We start from the raw sequence: 14,180 nt of genomic DNA on the forward strand, positions 1-14,180 counted from the left end.
CCTTAAAGAGTTAGTGACTTGCACATCTGTGAACGCAACATTCACGCCTTACATTATATGGAGGTTTTGAAGCAGCATATGCTACCATCCAGATGGCATGTTCTTTTCTTCAGGGAGAGCCTTGCTTATTTCAGCAAGATAACAGCAAACCACATTCTTGTCATACCGGCAGCAAATCTGTAATTAAAGAGTTCAGGTGCAAAATTATCCTACGTTGCAGTCCAGAACTGTCAACAATATTTGGTGCATGATGAAACTAAAGAAAGATGATAAAAGGGACCCTCAACCTGATGTAAAACCTGAATCCTATATCAAGCAAAAATGTGTTGCAACAAAGTTGTAAACACGTTTCCACTGTGACATGCATCAATTTCAAAATGAGCATATATTTTCAAGAAACTTGCTATGAAAGTGATCAGTTTGAGCACTTATATTATCCTATTTTGATTTTATCTCAGTGCTATTTATATTCCATATAATTAAAAAAATAATAATTGGTTAATCATAGAGCATTTAATTAAATTATTATACAGAAAATGATTTGAAGTGTAACCCTATTGCCTCTGTGCTTTGAATTTAGAAATAAAATGTTTGATTAACTGAAAGCATGGTGTATCCTGTGTGCTGTTACATTTAATAAGCCATGTGTGAGGACAGAATATTGATGTTACTGCTTCTAGACAGGAAGGAATGAAAATAGTTTCAATTGAACCAACTCTTTTTAGCATTCATTAATCTTTGTAAAGCAGGATTTTTGTAACATCATTTTAGTATTTAAAACTATCACTGATAATGGAGACATGTACATTTTGTCCAACTATCTGATCTCTTCCCATATGAAATATGCATAATGCCCACTGTAACAACTGCTGCCAAACTGGCATTAAAAGAAAATTAACGAAAAGAAAAGAAAAGAAAAGAAGAAGAGGATGTGCTGATGCTGTCTTTGCCTTGGCCCACTCCCTCATCGTTTTTGTGACCCAACACTTGCAGGTCATAGCCTCCCTACCCGCCACCTCTCTGTTCATTCCTTTCCTGCTTTCCTCAGGTGTCTTCATCTTCCCCACTCAATTGGTGGTTCTCAGGTGCCCTCCTCCCACATGCTCACATCCTTTTTCTGCAGCAGCCTTCCTTTGCCCTGCATCTACATGAGTATTTGTGCCTGCAGACACTTGGGTATGCACTATGTGCAACCCTCCTTTCATTTCTTATCACTGGATGTTTGATGCACCCCAACGAACGCATCGCCCAGTCAGCACTTGTATATGTGAGTGTGTATATTTGTGTGTGTGTTTGAGTGTGAGTGGTCTAGGTTTCCTGGTGCTTGGCGGGTACTGCTAATGAATCTGCGTGAAGAGCTTAAGGACTGACAATGGCCTCTGGGGGGTTCAGATGGTGCTACAGAAACAGAGTTATATGTGTATACACACACATAAATACACACATATAAGGATACAGAGAGACAGAATGAAAGATCGGAGATCCAGGTGGTTGCCTGATTATTCTCCCAGAAGAGTGCTACACTGCAGGCATGAGAAAAGTTGTTTAGCTACCCTGTATGCGTATGTGTGTAAGTGCACATTCTCTTTTGCTATTTTCCCTCTCTTTTTATTTACAGAATCTATTTATCTCATATATGCACTCACAAATATATGCTCACTGTGATCTCCTCTTTCCACACCTTCAAAGTCTCTGTCTCCTCTGTTATTTAAAAGGAGGGATGAGGCAAAAGGAGCATGAGTATTCCTCTTGTTCCTCTATTGCCTGTGCCATCACATGTGGCAGGTAGAGGTTGTTCACCTGCTGGGTATGTGAGGAGTTGCCTTAAAGAGTCTAAGAACAAGCTGGAGCTTTAACACTTTGGTAGATGTTTAGTCGATATTGATGCCTCATCCATGGGGGTTCTCAGAGAAACAACACAATCTTTAATGCTGTCAATCATTTCCTACGGCGCTTTGGGCTATGTATAAGAGAAAGATAGACCATTTTAGTGCTTTCTTTTTCTTCCCCTGTGAAATATTACTTCAGCCAATGTTTCATGCAGATGCATTCATTTTGATAATTATGTCATTATGTCAATACACGGTTTTAAACAGTTTGTCACAGTGCTTGGTAAGTGTCCAGGAAGTACATATACAAGAATGAGCTGTCTTTTCTTCAGCTGTGAATCCCTGCTCTTCTTTCTCCTCCATCACTGTTGCTTTTTCCCCTGATCTCATTGTCTCTTTGCAGTATATTAATGATTCATGTTTTAATTCTGTCCCATCAAGGTCCAAGAGTTGCATCAATGACTCCAGGTCCTTGCCTTCTATTTGGCTTATAAGCTCTTACACAACAATGCCCCGTCAAAAAGCTTTTGTTATTGTCAGCAACTCAGATGCTCTCTGCATCCTGAATCAAAACACATCTATTTTTAAACACACGTTTCTGTCATTCATACTTGAGCAACTGTTTCTTTTTATTGGTCTTCATGTATGCTGCTTTTGTTGTTGCCAGCCAGTAGTTGTTGGAATTGTACATATGCATACAATAACTGTGCCTGAACACAAGCTCTGACTTTGGAACTAACAGTCACGCTCAAGAATATCCTTTTGAGTTTTCTCTCATCAAAATGATTTATCTTTATAACCCATTAAATGTGCATTGTTAACTGCCATCATATGGCAATACCATTTTGATACATTACCAAGTTATTCCCTTCACCCTCTAGGAGTTTTTTTCAGGAGTCATCATCCATCAATTTTAAGCAAAGAGCAACACAAATAATTGCAGCTAACCTGCAGTCGATGTGTGAAAATGGATGTTCTGGTGTGTGAAAGGTTCAGCTCTAGTTCCTAAACACATTTGCCGAAAAAAGTAGTGCTGTTTCCTTATCCTAACCAAACGGTGACTGAAAACCAAAAGAGCTAAATGAAATGAAACTGATATTTAAGTTAGATGAACATTTCAGGGCAATGGACAGTCACCTTAGTGAACATCTAAACCTCAAGAATTACTTATGTTGCCTAAACCTTACAAAAAGTTTCAAAAAAATTATAAGTGTAAAATGATTAGTGGGAAATCAACAGGCCAGTGCGGGGCTACTAATGCTCATCATTTTTCTTTGTACTTATTCGTAAGGGCACTTTTTCAGTATAGATTTGTGCAGGTCTATAATGGATTGACCACATTTAAATCTCTTTTTATTCATTTTATTACCCCCCCTGTTTTGCCCTTTAAAGCAGAGTATACAGTTATTACAGAGTGTGGTTTGGGATGAATGACTCCTTACCATAAGTACAATTTAATGTAGATATTGTCACAGAATTTGACTCACCTTTTTCCAGCTCTTTATCTCTCCATACTTGTTTTTGTGATGAAGTGTATTTTGAAGGTACACAGGGTGTAAACACTCTCAAAGTTTCTCTCATTCAAAATGCATTGCCTTTTGACAGGTGCTTGAATGGAGTGTCTTTGTACAGGCTGACATCCTTATTTCTTTATTCACTCCCCTCATATATCCACCTTTTTCTCACCCATTCAGACTGTCTCACAATCTGTTCAGTGTGTGTGTGGAGTGATGAAAGGTGATAATGCAAGTTGGGTGAAAGATATCGAATTCTCTTTTCTCACATCTTGCTCCCCATCCCGTCTCCCATTCTGGTGTTTTAATGTGCTTTCTTTGTCTTCACTTTATCTCCCCTGCTTTCATTTTTGATCCATCTATTTCTTTGTCTTGATTTCTTTGCCTGCAGTTCTCTCTTGCTTTATCTCCATATTTCCCTTTATATGTCCCACACTTCTTACACACACTATTTGTCTCACATGTTCTTTCTCAGATCCTGGTGCAGTGGTAGAGACTCACAGTGCAGTACCTTATGCAGTGATAGGTGGCGTTCTGGCCCTGCTGGTTTTCACCGTCATCTGTGTCCTCATTGTCACCATCTGGTGTTCCGTCCGGCAGAAAGGTAATGCACAGAAGTACTCTCAGATGCACACACCAAGTAACACAAAATGTTCTTTCACAAGCGGTAGATTGCCAATCGATGTATTTTATCATTTTTGCCAAAGGCGTGGATTCTCATTTCTACACTTTCTGGTGTAATTTGAAGTGAAAAACTAATTCAAAGACACTTACACTCAGATTCTTTGCAAATGATCTTTTATACTAAGGTGTAAAATTGTCAGCAGAGAGCACGCTCAATAGGAAGTGTCTCTCTGGCAAGGCACTGTCCATGATAGATGGTCTTGGCTAGCAGAGTGGAGGAGAAAGGGTGGGGTGGGAAATGTAGGTGTGGATCCAATGTTTTATGACTATATGTTAGTGTATCAAGGCTAAAAACCAGCCTCCCTCCATTCCGTATCTTTTTAATGTTCCCTTATTGGCAGCCTTACACTATGCACTACAGCTGCCAATAAATTATCTGAGAATAGTGTTGCAGGCTGCAACCAGGGTATCCTGCCCTATGGCTAGACAAGCTGTCTGTCAACATTCAGTATGGCTTGACCGCCAATCAGCAAAGAGACAGGACCATTACAGCCAATCAATGTTGAGACAGGGCCATTAGGGCTTTTGTCTTTGTTCCATCGTGACTGTCAGCATGCCAGTCACCCTCTCTGGTAAAGAGAATGAGTGTGTCACTCACCCCTGGACTGAAGGAACACTCCAACAGGAAAAGGACTTTAGCAGTTCTTGCTCTCTGTAACCTGTACTACTCAGACTCATTAATCAAATGGACCCCTGGGCTGTGAAAATGAGTTTGATGGGCTTTCTGGATGATGCAAAGGTGGCATTGTTCTCTCGTACCTAACATTACCTTCACCCTTTTCTGCCAATTTCTCCTCCCTCCCTTTTCCTCCCTCTTTTACTCTCTGTTATCTTCAATTCTCCCTTCTTCTTTACTTCTCCTCTTTTATCACTTCTATTCATGCATCCATCCGTCACATCTAATTTCTGCTGGAAGGCTCATACCGAACACGAGAGCCTATTCTTGCCTGGTATTGACCTAACAATCAGTTAACTAATGGATTAATCAGTCATAGGTATGGAACACAATAATATTAGCGCTGATTGGTTTGACAATGCTGCATAGCGCTGCAGTGATCATGACGCTTTGCCACCTAACCTTCCCCCTACAATCTCTCTCTTGTTGTCTCTCTCTCCTTCTCTCTCTATTCTCTGCTTTCTTTCTGACTCTTTTCATTCAGGTTCCTATCTTACCCATGAGGCCAGTGGGTTGGATGAACATGGCGAGGTGCAGGAGGCCTTCCTCAACGGGAACGACGCCAGCCAGGGCAAGAAGGAATACCTACTGTAGCCCTCTTCTATCCCTAAACCTTCCTCTTCTGACCTCATACCCTTTCCCCTTCCCCTTCTTTCCCCTTCTCCCCACCTTGTATACAGTATACACACACATGCAAACACACAGAAACACTTCTATACAATGCGCCATAACAGGCAGCCTTCTGAAAGCGACTGTATACAGATAATGCACACATCCAGTGCATCCTGATCCATTCCACTCCATATCCTCCACGCACACTCGCATAACCCAAGAGACAGACTGAGAGACAGAGAGCCTCTAGACCCGCCAGACATTAACGACTGTGCCATATACTGTAAGTCGAAGACACTGGGGAAAGTAGAGGGAGTGTGAGAGTGGGGACAGGGCGAAGTGAATGTAGACAAAAATGAAATGATGCCATAATTATTTTGATCGAGTGGAAAGAGGGCAACACAATGAAAAGCAGCACTATGCCTGTGCAGCCGGCAAAGTGGAAGGGGAATTAGAGGCAGATGACTGCTATAATTCCCTGCCTGGAGAATAGAAGAATCCATTTTACTAAGCTCAATCTTTAACTGAAGATGACAGTAGGAGCACTGTGTGAGGAGGGGGTGGGGGGGTGGGGGGGAGGAAAGTTAACCACAAACTATCAATTACTTGATGTTAAATTACAGACTTTTTTTCTGTTTGCCAAAGTATCTTGTCCATAATTGACAACTCACATATATTTCCCTAACAACACTGCAGTGTGTGAAACCAGTGTCCCAGGAACTATCTACACTTCATGGACAAGCAAACAGTCCTGTTTGCATTCCCATATTGGAGGCCTGCAAATCAGTTTTAAAAGAAAATCTGCTTCAAGTGTTGTTTTTCCCCTGTAGCTAAAATAGTGAAGGAGAGGTGGTCCTCTGTTCTCCTAATTTAAATCTCAACATGCTCCGTCCTCTCTCTACACCTGTTACCATCCCCTCCTCTCTCTCTTATATCTCTCTTTCTCTCTGTCTGCCCCCCTCTATCGCTCCTCCTTTGTTAGCTCCTAATAATGAAAGGATTAGTGTTGGGCTGCGTTCCTAAGGAAGAAGAAAGGAATATGACTTGCTAAGGCATTAAAGAGCAGCTTAATTATTTTAGAATGTCATTAAGAGGATAAAAAGGTTTAAAAGTCCTAATATAAAGGGCAAGAGGAGCGATAGCAGAAGGCATGAATGAGAGAACAAAATGGATGGATATTTTTCTGAATGCTACCACACATATGCAGCTACATATACACACTCATACGTACAGAAAACATGTTGACAAGTATACATATCTCTGAATTCTTTGTTTGTATAAAAAAGAACAATGACATGAGTAAATTAAACTTTTAAGAAATAAGAAAACTGTTTACTATTGAAATGCATTATGAAGCAACTATACTAACACAGAATATTAGACTATAGAGGTGCAAAGCCGAACAAACTACTGTCCAGTGGTCTTTAAAGAAAATAAAGAAAAATAATAAAAAAATTTCATTTGTCTTATTGAGAAACCAGAGGTCTTATGGATTTTTTAAAATAATTATTGTTATTATTTCAACAATTATGATTGTTGTTACTGTTATTATTGCCGTTGTTATTATTATAATTGTAAATGTTAAAGAGCTGTACACTTCCCATGGTTTGTTTTTGGTTCTACTGTAGAGAAATTGCTGTCATTTTTCACTCTTTTCCTCTTACCTTTCCTCTCTTTCCCAGTATTTCTCTCTCTTTGTCTCCTGTGCCTAGTCGTCTCTTCTCCTGTCTTTCACTCTTGTTTATTTTAGAGTCCATGTGTCACTGTTGATATATAGCTAACTATTTCTTTATAGGGGAAAGATTAAAAGCACGACAAAATAAAAAAGAATACAAAAATAAACTTGGGTATCAGACTGTTTTGGGGTTTTTTTTGGATGTGTTTACTGTTTAATCAGGAGGTGCTGTATTTGAAAATCTTGTGAAAAGAGAACCGGAGATGGAGTGTATGATTAGATCAATGGGGAATAGTGAAATTATAGGTGGGAAGATAAAGATCAAGGCAATAGAGTCAGCTATAACTGGCTGCTCATTCAGAATAAACAAAGCAGAGGGTTCCGTGCCCGAGCTAATGAATCACAAGAACAGATAGTGGGGAAGAAAGGGTGACAGGAGGGTTGAGTCAGATGCACACAGAAAAATATGACTCTGCCATTAACTTCCATGCAATCAATACCCGATTCTGTCGAGGAGCACTCAACATGTCCATCTGTGTGCAAGGCTAGATTTGAAAGCCGCTGGAGGTCACAGGGTGATAGATCGATGTGTTTCTCTTCCATCGATGCTGAAGCTCTGCGATCGCCTGTCATAAAGACAGATTGTCAAACGGCAATCAAAGTAATGGACTTGCCAGGCGTTACTACCATGAGTTGACACTCCGGACAGCAAACAATTCAGTCGAAACTAGACATATCTTCAGTTTATGACGGCGCAAAGGTAGCAACGATACCTCCTGCTATCAAACACTCCTGCTATAGGTCTGTGAGTAATAACCATGAACGATTGTTCCTTTAAATGTCTTCAAAACATGTGTTTGCCCTTCAAACGAATGTGTTGTCACTTTGTTTTTCTGTGGGATTGAAAACACTCAGTATTTTGTCTTTGGTTGCCTTTTTCTGCCTCTTCTTGCAGATAAAAAATAAATAAAGTGTTTAGGTTACCTGTCAGTCTAAAATGACTAATTGTAATCATGTTGAAATCAGACTGAAGCAGCTTGATAGCCGACTGTTTCGGATGTAAATTGTATTACTTGGGCTTATATGCTTTTAAGAATAAACACCCCAGTGTGATTCCCAGCCTGCCTGTCTATTTGTAGGTCATTTTACCTACTTCTTCTCTCACCAATTATTCTGTCAAAAAGATTTTTGTTTCTGTTTGTTTCTGCTAAGCGAGTCTGGGCATATTAATGATTCAATTTAGTTCTTGTCCTGATGACAGTTAGACCACCACAGTGATCATAGAAAGTGTTTATCTAATCAAAGAACACAAAGAAAAAAAAAAAAAAAAAACAACGGGACAAGCAAATGAGACGGGGACACGCCAGACAACAGTCAGTTACCTTCTTCCCAGAGTTTATGACAAACACTGAATGTACCATAATCTGAACAATAATGACAGCGAGAAGTCTATGAAAAACTCACATTGCTTCTCTCGGATGCCAGTTTTACAGATTAATGCCCTGGAACGGATTCACATCAGAGAATTTCCCAGTTATGACCCATTTATGATGCTGCATTTTATTTGTATGAGTTACAGTAAATATCAGAGTCCATCCAAACCCAAAATCTTCATTTTCCTGGTTGCAACATGGTGTATTAGACACTTTTAATCCATTTTTAAAGGCAGCTTCTGTTCTTTGGTCTTGGCAGTGTGACCCCAGCATAGCAAAGAGGTGTGTACAGAATGGTGGTGGAGCATGAGGCATTGATTGAGGTGGCTGAGTGTGTCTATGTGTAGCATAATCAGGAAGCAGAGAGCTTTCAGGCAGACAGAACAATCGAATGGGCAACTGTACCAGGGAGGCAGGGGAAGTCTTTTTTTCCCTCTCTACCCCTTTACGAGATTGCTCTATCAATAATATGTTCCAGTCAGGGCTTTGTGTAGTGACTGAAAACAGACCAAAGTACGTGTGTTTTTCAGCCATGTAAGAATGAGGCAAAGAGAGAAATGTATTTCTCTATGGCAAGAGAGAAAAGACGAGAAATGTCAGGTTGACATGTTCTATACAGAAGAAGAAGGATTTATTCTTTTTTTATCCATCACTTATTTCTTAACACCAACATGGTAAACAATGAACAATCCTATCAATGTAAGCAATACTCTTTTTATTACAAGTGAGTGTTGTGTTACAAGTAAAAGCAAAACAACCATGAATATTGTCATAACCAGGTTAAGTATGTTTTCCCCGCAATACCGCAATTCTCCCTGGATCACTATGTTATTAGTGAATGTTTAATTAAATGCTGTCACACATAGATCTACATTACTGGTGGCTGGCTTAGCAGAGATTAAAAACAAGCTTAGAATAAGACCCGCAGGAAAAGCAAACAGACATTTGTGATCAGGATAGCAGGTATCATCTGGAGACTTCATTTTCTCACTGACATTTGGCATGGGACCTGATAATTAACTGGCCTTTTCACATGCAAGTAATTCATAATGGGCAAGTGCATGATGCAGATGATTAGTTAAAAAGCCTCAAACAAACAGAAGTAATTCTATATTTATCCAGTCCACAAGTTATTTGTTTCAGACAGTGGCTATTTTGTATGCACACAAAACATAAGGGGGAAGTTTATTGAAGGATTATTTAGCAGTTCTGAGTTTATGGAAAACGTTTATATTGAAAACAGTGCAGATCTAGAAAAGGTTCAGACCTCTGGGCACACTTTGGCTTTCAGGGACTGTTTGGCCGAAGACCAAGGAGCTGCCTGCACTGCCTCACGTAGTGCCATGCGGACAGATTTTCCTCTGGAATGGACTACTGCAGATTGGAGGTTGGGAACAGCAAAAGGGAAAGATGCTCGTTGCTGCCCCATTTGTCTTCTGGGAGGGGTGAAGAGGATATGTGGCACAATGCTGTACAACTGGAAGAGGAACAAGGCAACCTCATGGGCCCAGGCAGGGAGATGGATATTAGGGGAGAAAAGCAAAAGAGTATGGATGATAAAAAGTGGTAAGCAAAGCAGAACTAAAAGAGAGAGGGAGAGGGTAAGAAAACGAACCAGGCAGGAGTCATGTTTTTGAGGGTCTGCTTGACTTAAAGGTGTGTTTCTTGGCTTCATGCAGAGCAGGTCGAAATAAATGGCCAGTAACAAAAGCAAGGGCAGGATGAATACTGTAATTCCATGTACGTAGACTAGGAACTGCAGAGAGATAACATTATCAGTGGTGCATACGCCCCAGTGGTTGCTGTGAATCTCAGCATAGGTGAAGTTGCGCATGTCCTCCACATAGAACTTTGACAAGAAGCCTCCATATGGAAGGTACTCCCCAATCACCTTGCGGTCATATTGGTACTTCGGGGGTGAGGAAGGGAGAAGATGGGATAAAGAGGTTGTCCAGTTGCTGCCCAACTCATGGCCAGCTGTGCCCGGACCAGTCCCACTACTCCTCCAGGTGTTGAGGATATCTGAGCCTATGAACTGGGCAAAGGAGCAGAGAACAGAACCAACCCAGCACAGCAGGACCACACACAGAGCTCGCTGACGCGTCACCACTGAAGAATATCTGCCATCCAAAGAAACATTGATGTTGATATATTTAGAGTTAATGTTGAGACTGTTCTCTAGTTCTTTGAGATAGATAAATTAACACTTGTGTGGCTGTACTATTACTACAGAGAGACTGCCTTAACACTTGTCTGAGTCATGAACAGGCCTTTTTAGTCTAAAACTGATGTCTGGAATAAATCGGCACAGCTGTAATATTTGCAAAACATGAGCAGATTAGATCTGTGTTAAGAGCAATGAAACGTTATTTACATCAACCAACTGCTTAACTGACTGTAACAGCTGAACTCATTTTTCAGCTGGATGGGGACTGATATTTCTAATAATCTGAAGATCGCATTTGGAAGAGGGTCTCTTTCAAGCCATCAAAGCGGTAGTTTTTCCCCCCTAACCTTTGTTCAGTAATATTTTAAGTCAAAAATGTTCCAAGTGGCAGGTGCCTAAGCCTGTTAAAGTTAACTTATATAGTTGTGAGATAGTTTGTGTAATTATTGAACGTTTTGTGCAAAAGAATATGTTTCAGTAGATTGTGTTTTGTGACTGTATCACAATTTGCTAAACGACTGTACTGTATTCTCCAATGGTCTCTTAAATATTAGCAGTTTGTGATAAAAGCAGGTGCACTGACCACAAAAAATTCTGAAATAACAGTATTCCATACAATGCTGCCTCTTGACATGTTTTTTCTCTCTTTTTTTCTAATATTGATTTTCTGTCTTTATTCCTGAAAGCATGCCTGAGAGCGTTGTTTGACTTCTGATTCCCACATATTCACCCTTTCGCACTCAAGTACAGTAGAGTCTTCAAGTACTGAAGTTTTATTTCACTTTAAAAATACTATTTTATGTAAGACATCTGATTTCTGTTCATTTCGTTGTTTGACACTTTTCCACTCACAGTGAAGACATTGACTCTTCTCCTGCTTAAACTGACTGAATACCTTCTTTAGACTCACCTGTCTGCCAAATGATGTTGTAGGTGGGCGTCCAGTGTAAGTAGCATGAACAGGAACATGGTAAATTGCCTGATCAGCAAAGGGCAACACACAATGGTAATGCAGGTGTATAAACACTGAGGTGTTTGCAGGGTGAGCAGTACAGTTACAGGGACTCCCACTGCACCTCCAACAGCTCCCATCCAGCCAAGGCACAGCCGAAGACAGCACGAGACGCTCCTGGGTTGGGGACTGGCACCCTGAGTTCCTGCTTGGACATCAGTCACGGTGTTGTTGCCGATGACCACCATGCACAATCTCACACTGACTACTATCACAGCTGCAGATAATGTGCACTGGAACAAGGCATACAGCCACACAAATTCCATATCTAACAGGAAAAAAAGGGAGATAAAAAAGAAAATAATAAATTAATTGATAGTGAGGAGGTGAAGAAGCAAAAATTAAAGTAAAAAAAGAGATTTCAACGCCTACGCAAATACACTCTTATTCATTCCGACTTGTCAGTGGTACTCTGTGTTCCCACAACACTCTTTCACTTAGACTGACCCTGCAGCACACACTAGCATTATCAAAAGAATAGTCGAATATGCAACAACAAAAAATACAAAAAATAAGAATGAGTAAGAAGGGACAAAGAGCTGAGGAAATATTTAAGGCTAAGCATAGGAGTGTAGGTCAGAGTGCTGAAAAGATTTAGCAAGACTGGGCGAAAACACAGAGGGACTGAGAATGTGATGCAAGTTTGTGCTAGGGGCAGAGAAACGGGCAATGGGAGAATAGATATTTTGATAGGTATTGGAAAGCTAGAAACGTGCCTGGAGAGTGAAAAGGTCAGGCCAGACCAGACTTGACAGAAGTTTTCCACCGTGGATGTGAGCACCATGCAAACACTGAACAACAAGCACCAGGTTGGGTGGCAACACACTGTTAACATTCTCTTCTCTCTCCTATTTTTTTTCTTTTTCTGGCTTTGTTTTGCCTCTTGTCTCACAGTGGCCCACCATGTGTCAGATACAAATAGACCCAGACACTCACACCAGTCCACACTCCCCTAATGAGTCATTTTAAGCAAATGCATTCAAAAGTGATTGACAGCTAATTTTAGTGCATTTTCAAACAATAGTCTCACATAAAGCAAAGTGGATGAGTACTGAAGTAGAAGATTTTCCACCTCAATATGGCACCTGTCCAATATATGCAATTAGTTTGACCTTTTTTTAAACATTTGGTGTTAGTCATCACTTCCACGATTATCATGAATGGTTAAAATAATCCCTACATACCACTTCATAATCACTTTACACAGTTGTCTCCTATGTCTCTACTTGAAGGGCCACAGCAAAATTGATTTACTGAAGTAATTAATCCACCTTGTGTGAGTTTTCAATTCAAATTGTTGGCAAGATACTGATTATAATTAATTGCCTTCATAAATCAATCAGTCTCTTTGAAATTATGGGGTCAAACCTGTCAGCATAGTAACAGCCAGTTGGAAAGATTCGAAAAGTATAGGTGCCTGGATGTAATATGACAGAGAATTAAATCACAAGAAAAAAATAGAATTACCTGTGCTGAAGCCCTGTGATGAGACAGATATATATATTATACAAAGCTCTGATGTATCTTCTCTATGACTTGGTTATTTATTTTTTTTATTATTTCCCTCCAGGATCTCTTTCTCTCCTTTTTACCTCTCACTCAAACTGTCTGCTCCTGCTGACAGAGTAAACCTGATTCATAAACCTCTGCTTATCAACCTGCCTTCTATCTCTCTCCTGTCTCTGCAAACATATCAATTGTGTCAATGTTGGAGCCTGGCTGCCCTTTCCATCTAAGATGTGTAAAGGGCATCACATACCCTGCAATCCAGGGGTTTATGCAAATACAAGAGCAAAAATCTTTTTCTCTCAAATATCCTGTTGTTTTTCACATTTTTCCAATCTAAACAAGATAAAGTACATACCATACAATTCTCATCTTAATGTGCTTTGTGATGTTTAAGCTGATGGTGATGATATAACAAAGATATAAAGCAAATATTACATTATTTTATTTAAAGGCATTTGTCCATGAAAACAAATGTACAGTACAATCTGTTCTTACAATACCAACCCAGAGGACTGCATGCCCTCAGTGAAGAGTATAGTTACCTTTTGGCTTTTGTCATACATGATACATCATATTCCTGTTATTTTAAGCTATGTGCTCATTTTTATATATATGTACATCATATTTAAAAAATTGATATATCATATCAAGCTCTAATGAAGATACAAAGTCTGGAGTTACTGTGATTTGTTAAAAATTGAGTCACCTGTGGTCAAAATATTAATTGTCATTTTCTAATATGCAATTGAGTTTATTCAATTCTAGAGATGATCTTACATTCTCTAAAAATGTTTTGTAATAAATTAAATAATTCCCCATTATATGTTATTAGATTATAATTTTCTTAGATTATAATTAGATAACTCAACACAGGAAAATGCTTATGATTATCTGTTTTTAAAATGCTAATTCAAATTGACAGAGTTAATATGCTAGTATCTTCTGTTGCAGTTGCATCAAAGTAAGTTATCCCTTTCAAGCTGTCGGTTTCCTTAATGGTTATGTACTCAAATAAAAATAAACCAATATAACAGATTTCTATTGACTTAATGTTTTGTTGGAAATCATT

General features: G+C 39.5%; 2 protein-coding genes across 4 annotated transcripts in view; both read left to right on the forward strand.

Moving 5' to 3' along the window:
• cadm4 (cell adhesion molecule 4) overlaps nt 1-7,157 on the forward strand; it is a 156,445-nt gene extending 149,288 nt beyond the window's left edge. For all 3 annotated transcript variants that reach the window (XM_072393921.1, XM_072393923.1, XM_072393922.1), the window contains 2 exons: nt 3,819-3,947; nt 5,188-7,157. In XM_072393921.1, coding sequence (XP_072250022.1) covers nt 3,819-3,947; nt 5,188-5,297 — 239 coding nt within the window. In that variant the 3' untranslated portion in view covers nt 5,298-7,157. The remainder of the gene's footprint in view (nt 1-3,818; nt 3,948-5,187) is intronic.
• Nucleotides 1-14,180, forward strand: part of bcam (basal cell adhesion molecule (Lutheran blood group)) — an 85,698-nt gene that overhangs the window by 1,163 nt on the left and 70,355 nt on the right. The window lies entirely within an intron of this gene.

This window comes from Leuresthes tenuis, unplaced genomic scaffold, assembly GCF_036924035.1.
Source record: "Leuresthes tenuis unplaced genomic scaffold, fLeuTen1.0.hap1 SCAF_10, whole genome shotgun sequence".
NCBI classification, from domain to species: Eukaryota; Metazoa; Chordata; class Actinopteri; order Atheriniformes; family Atherinopsidae; genus Leuresthes; species Leuresthes tenuis.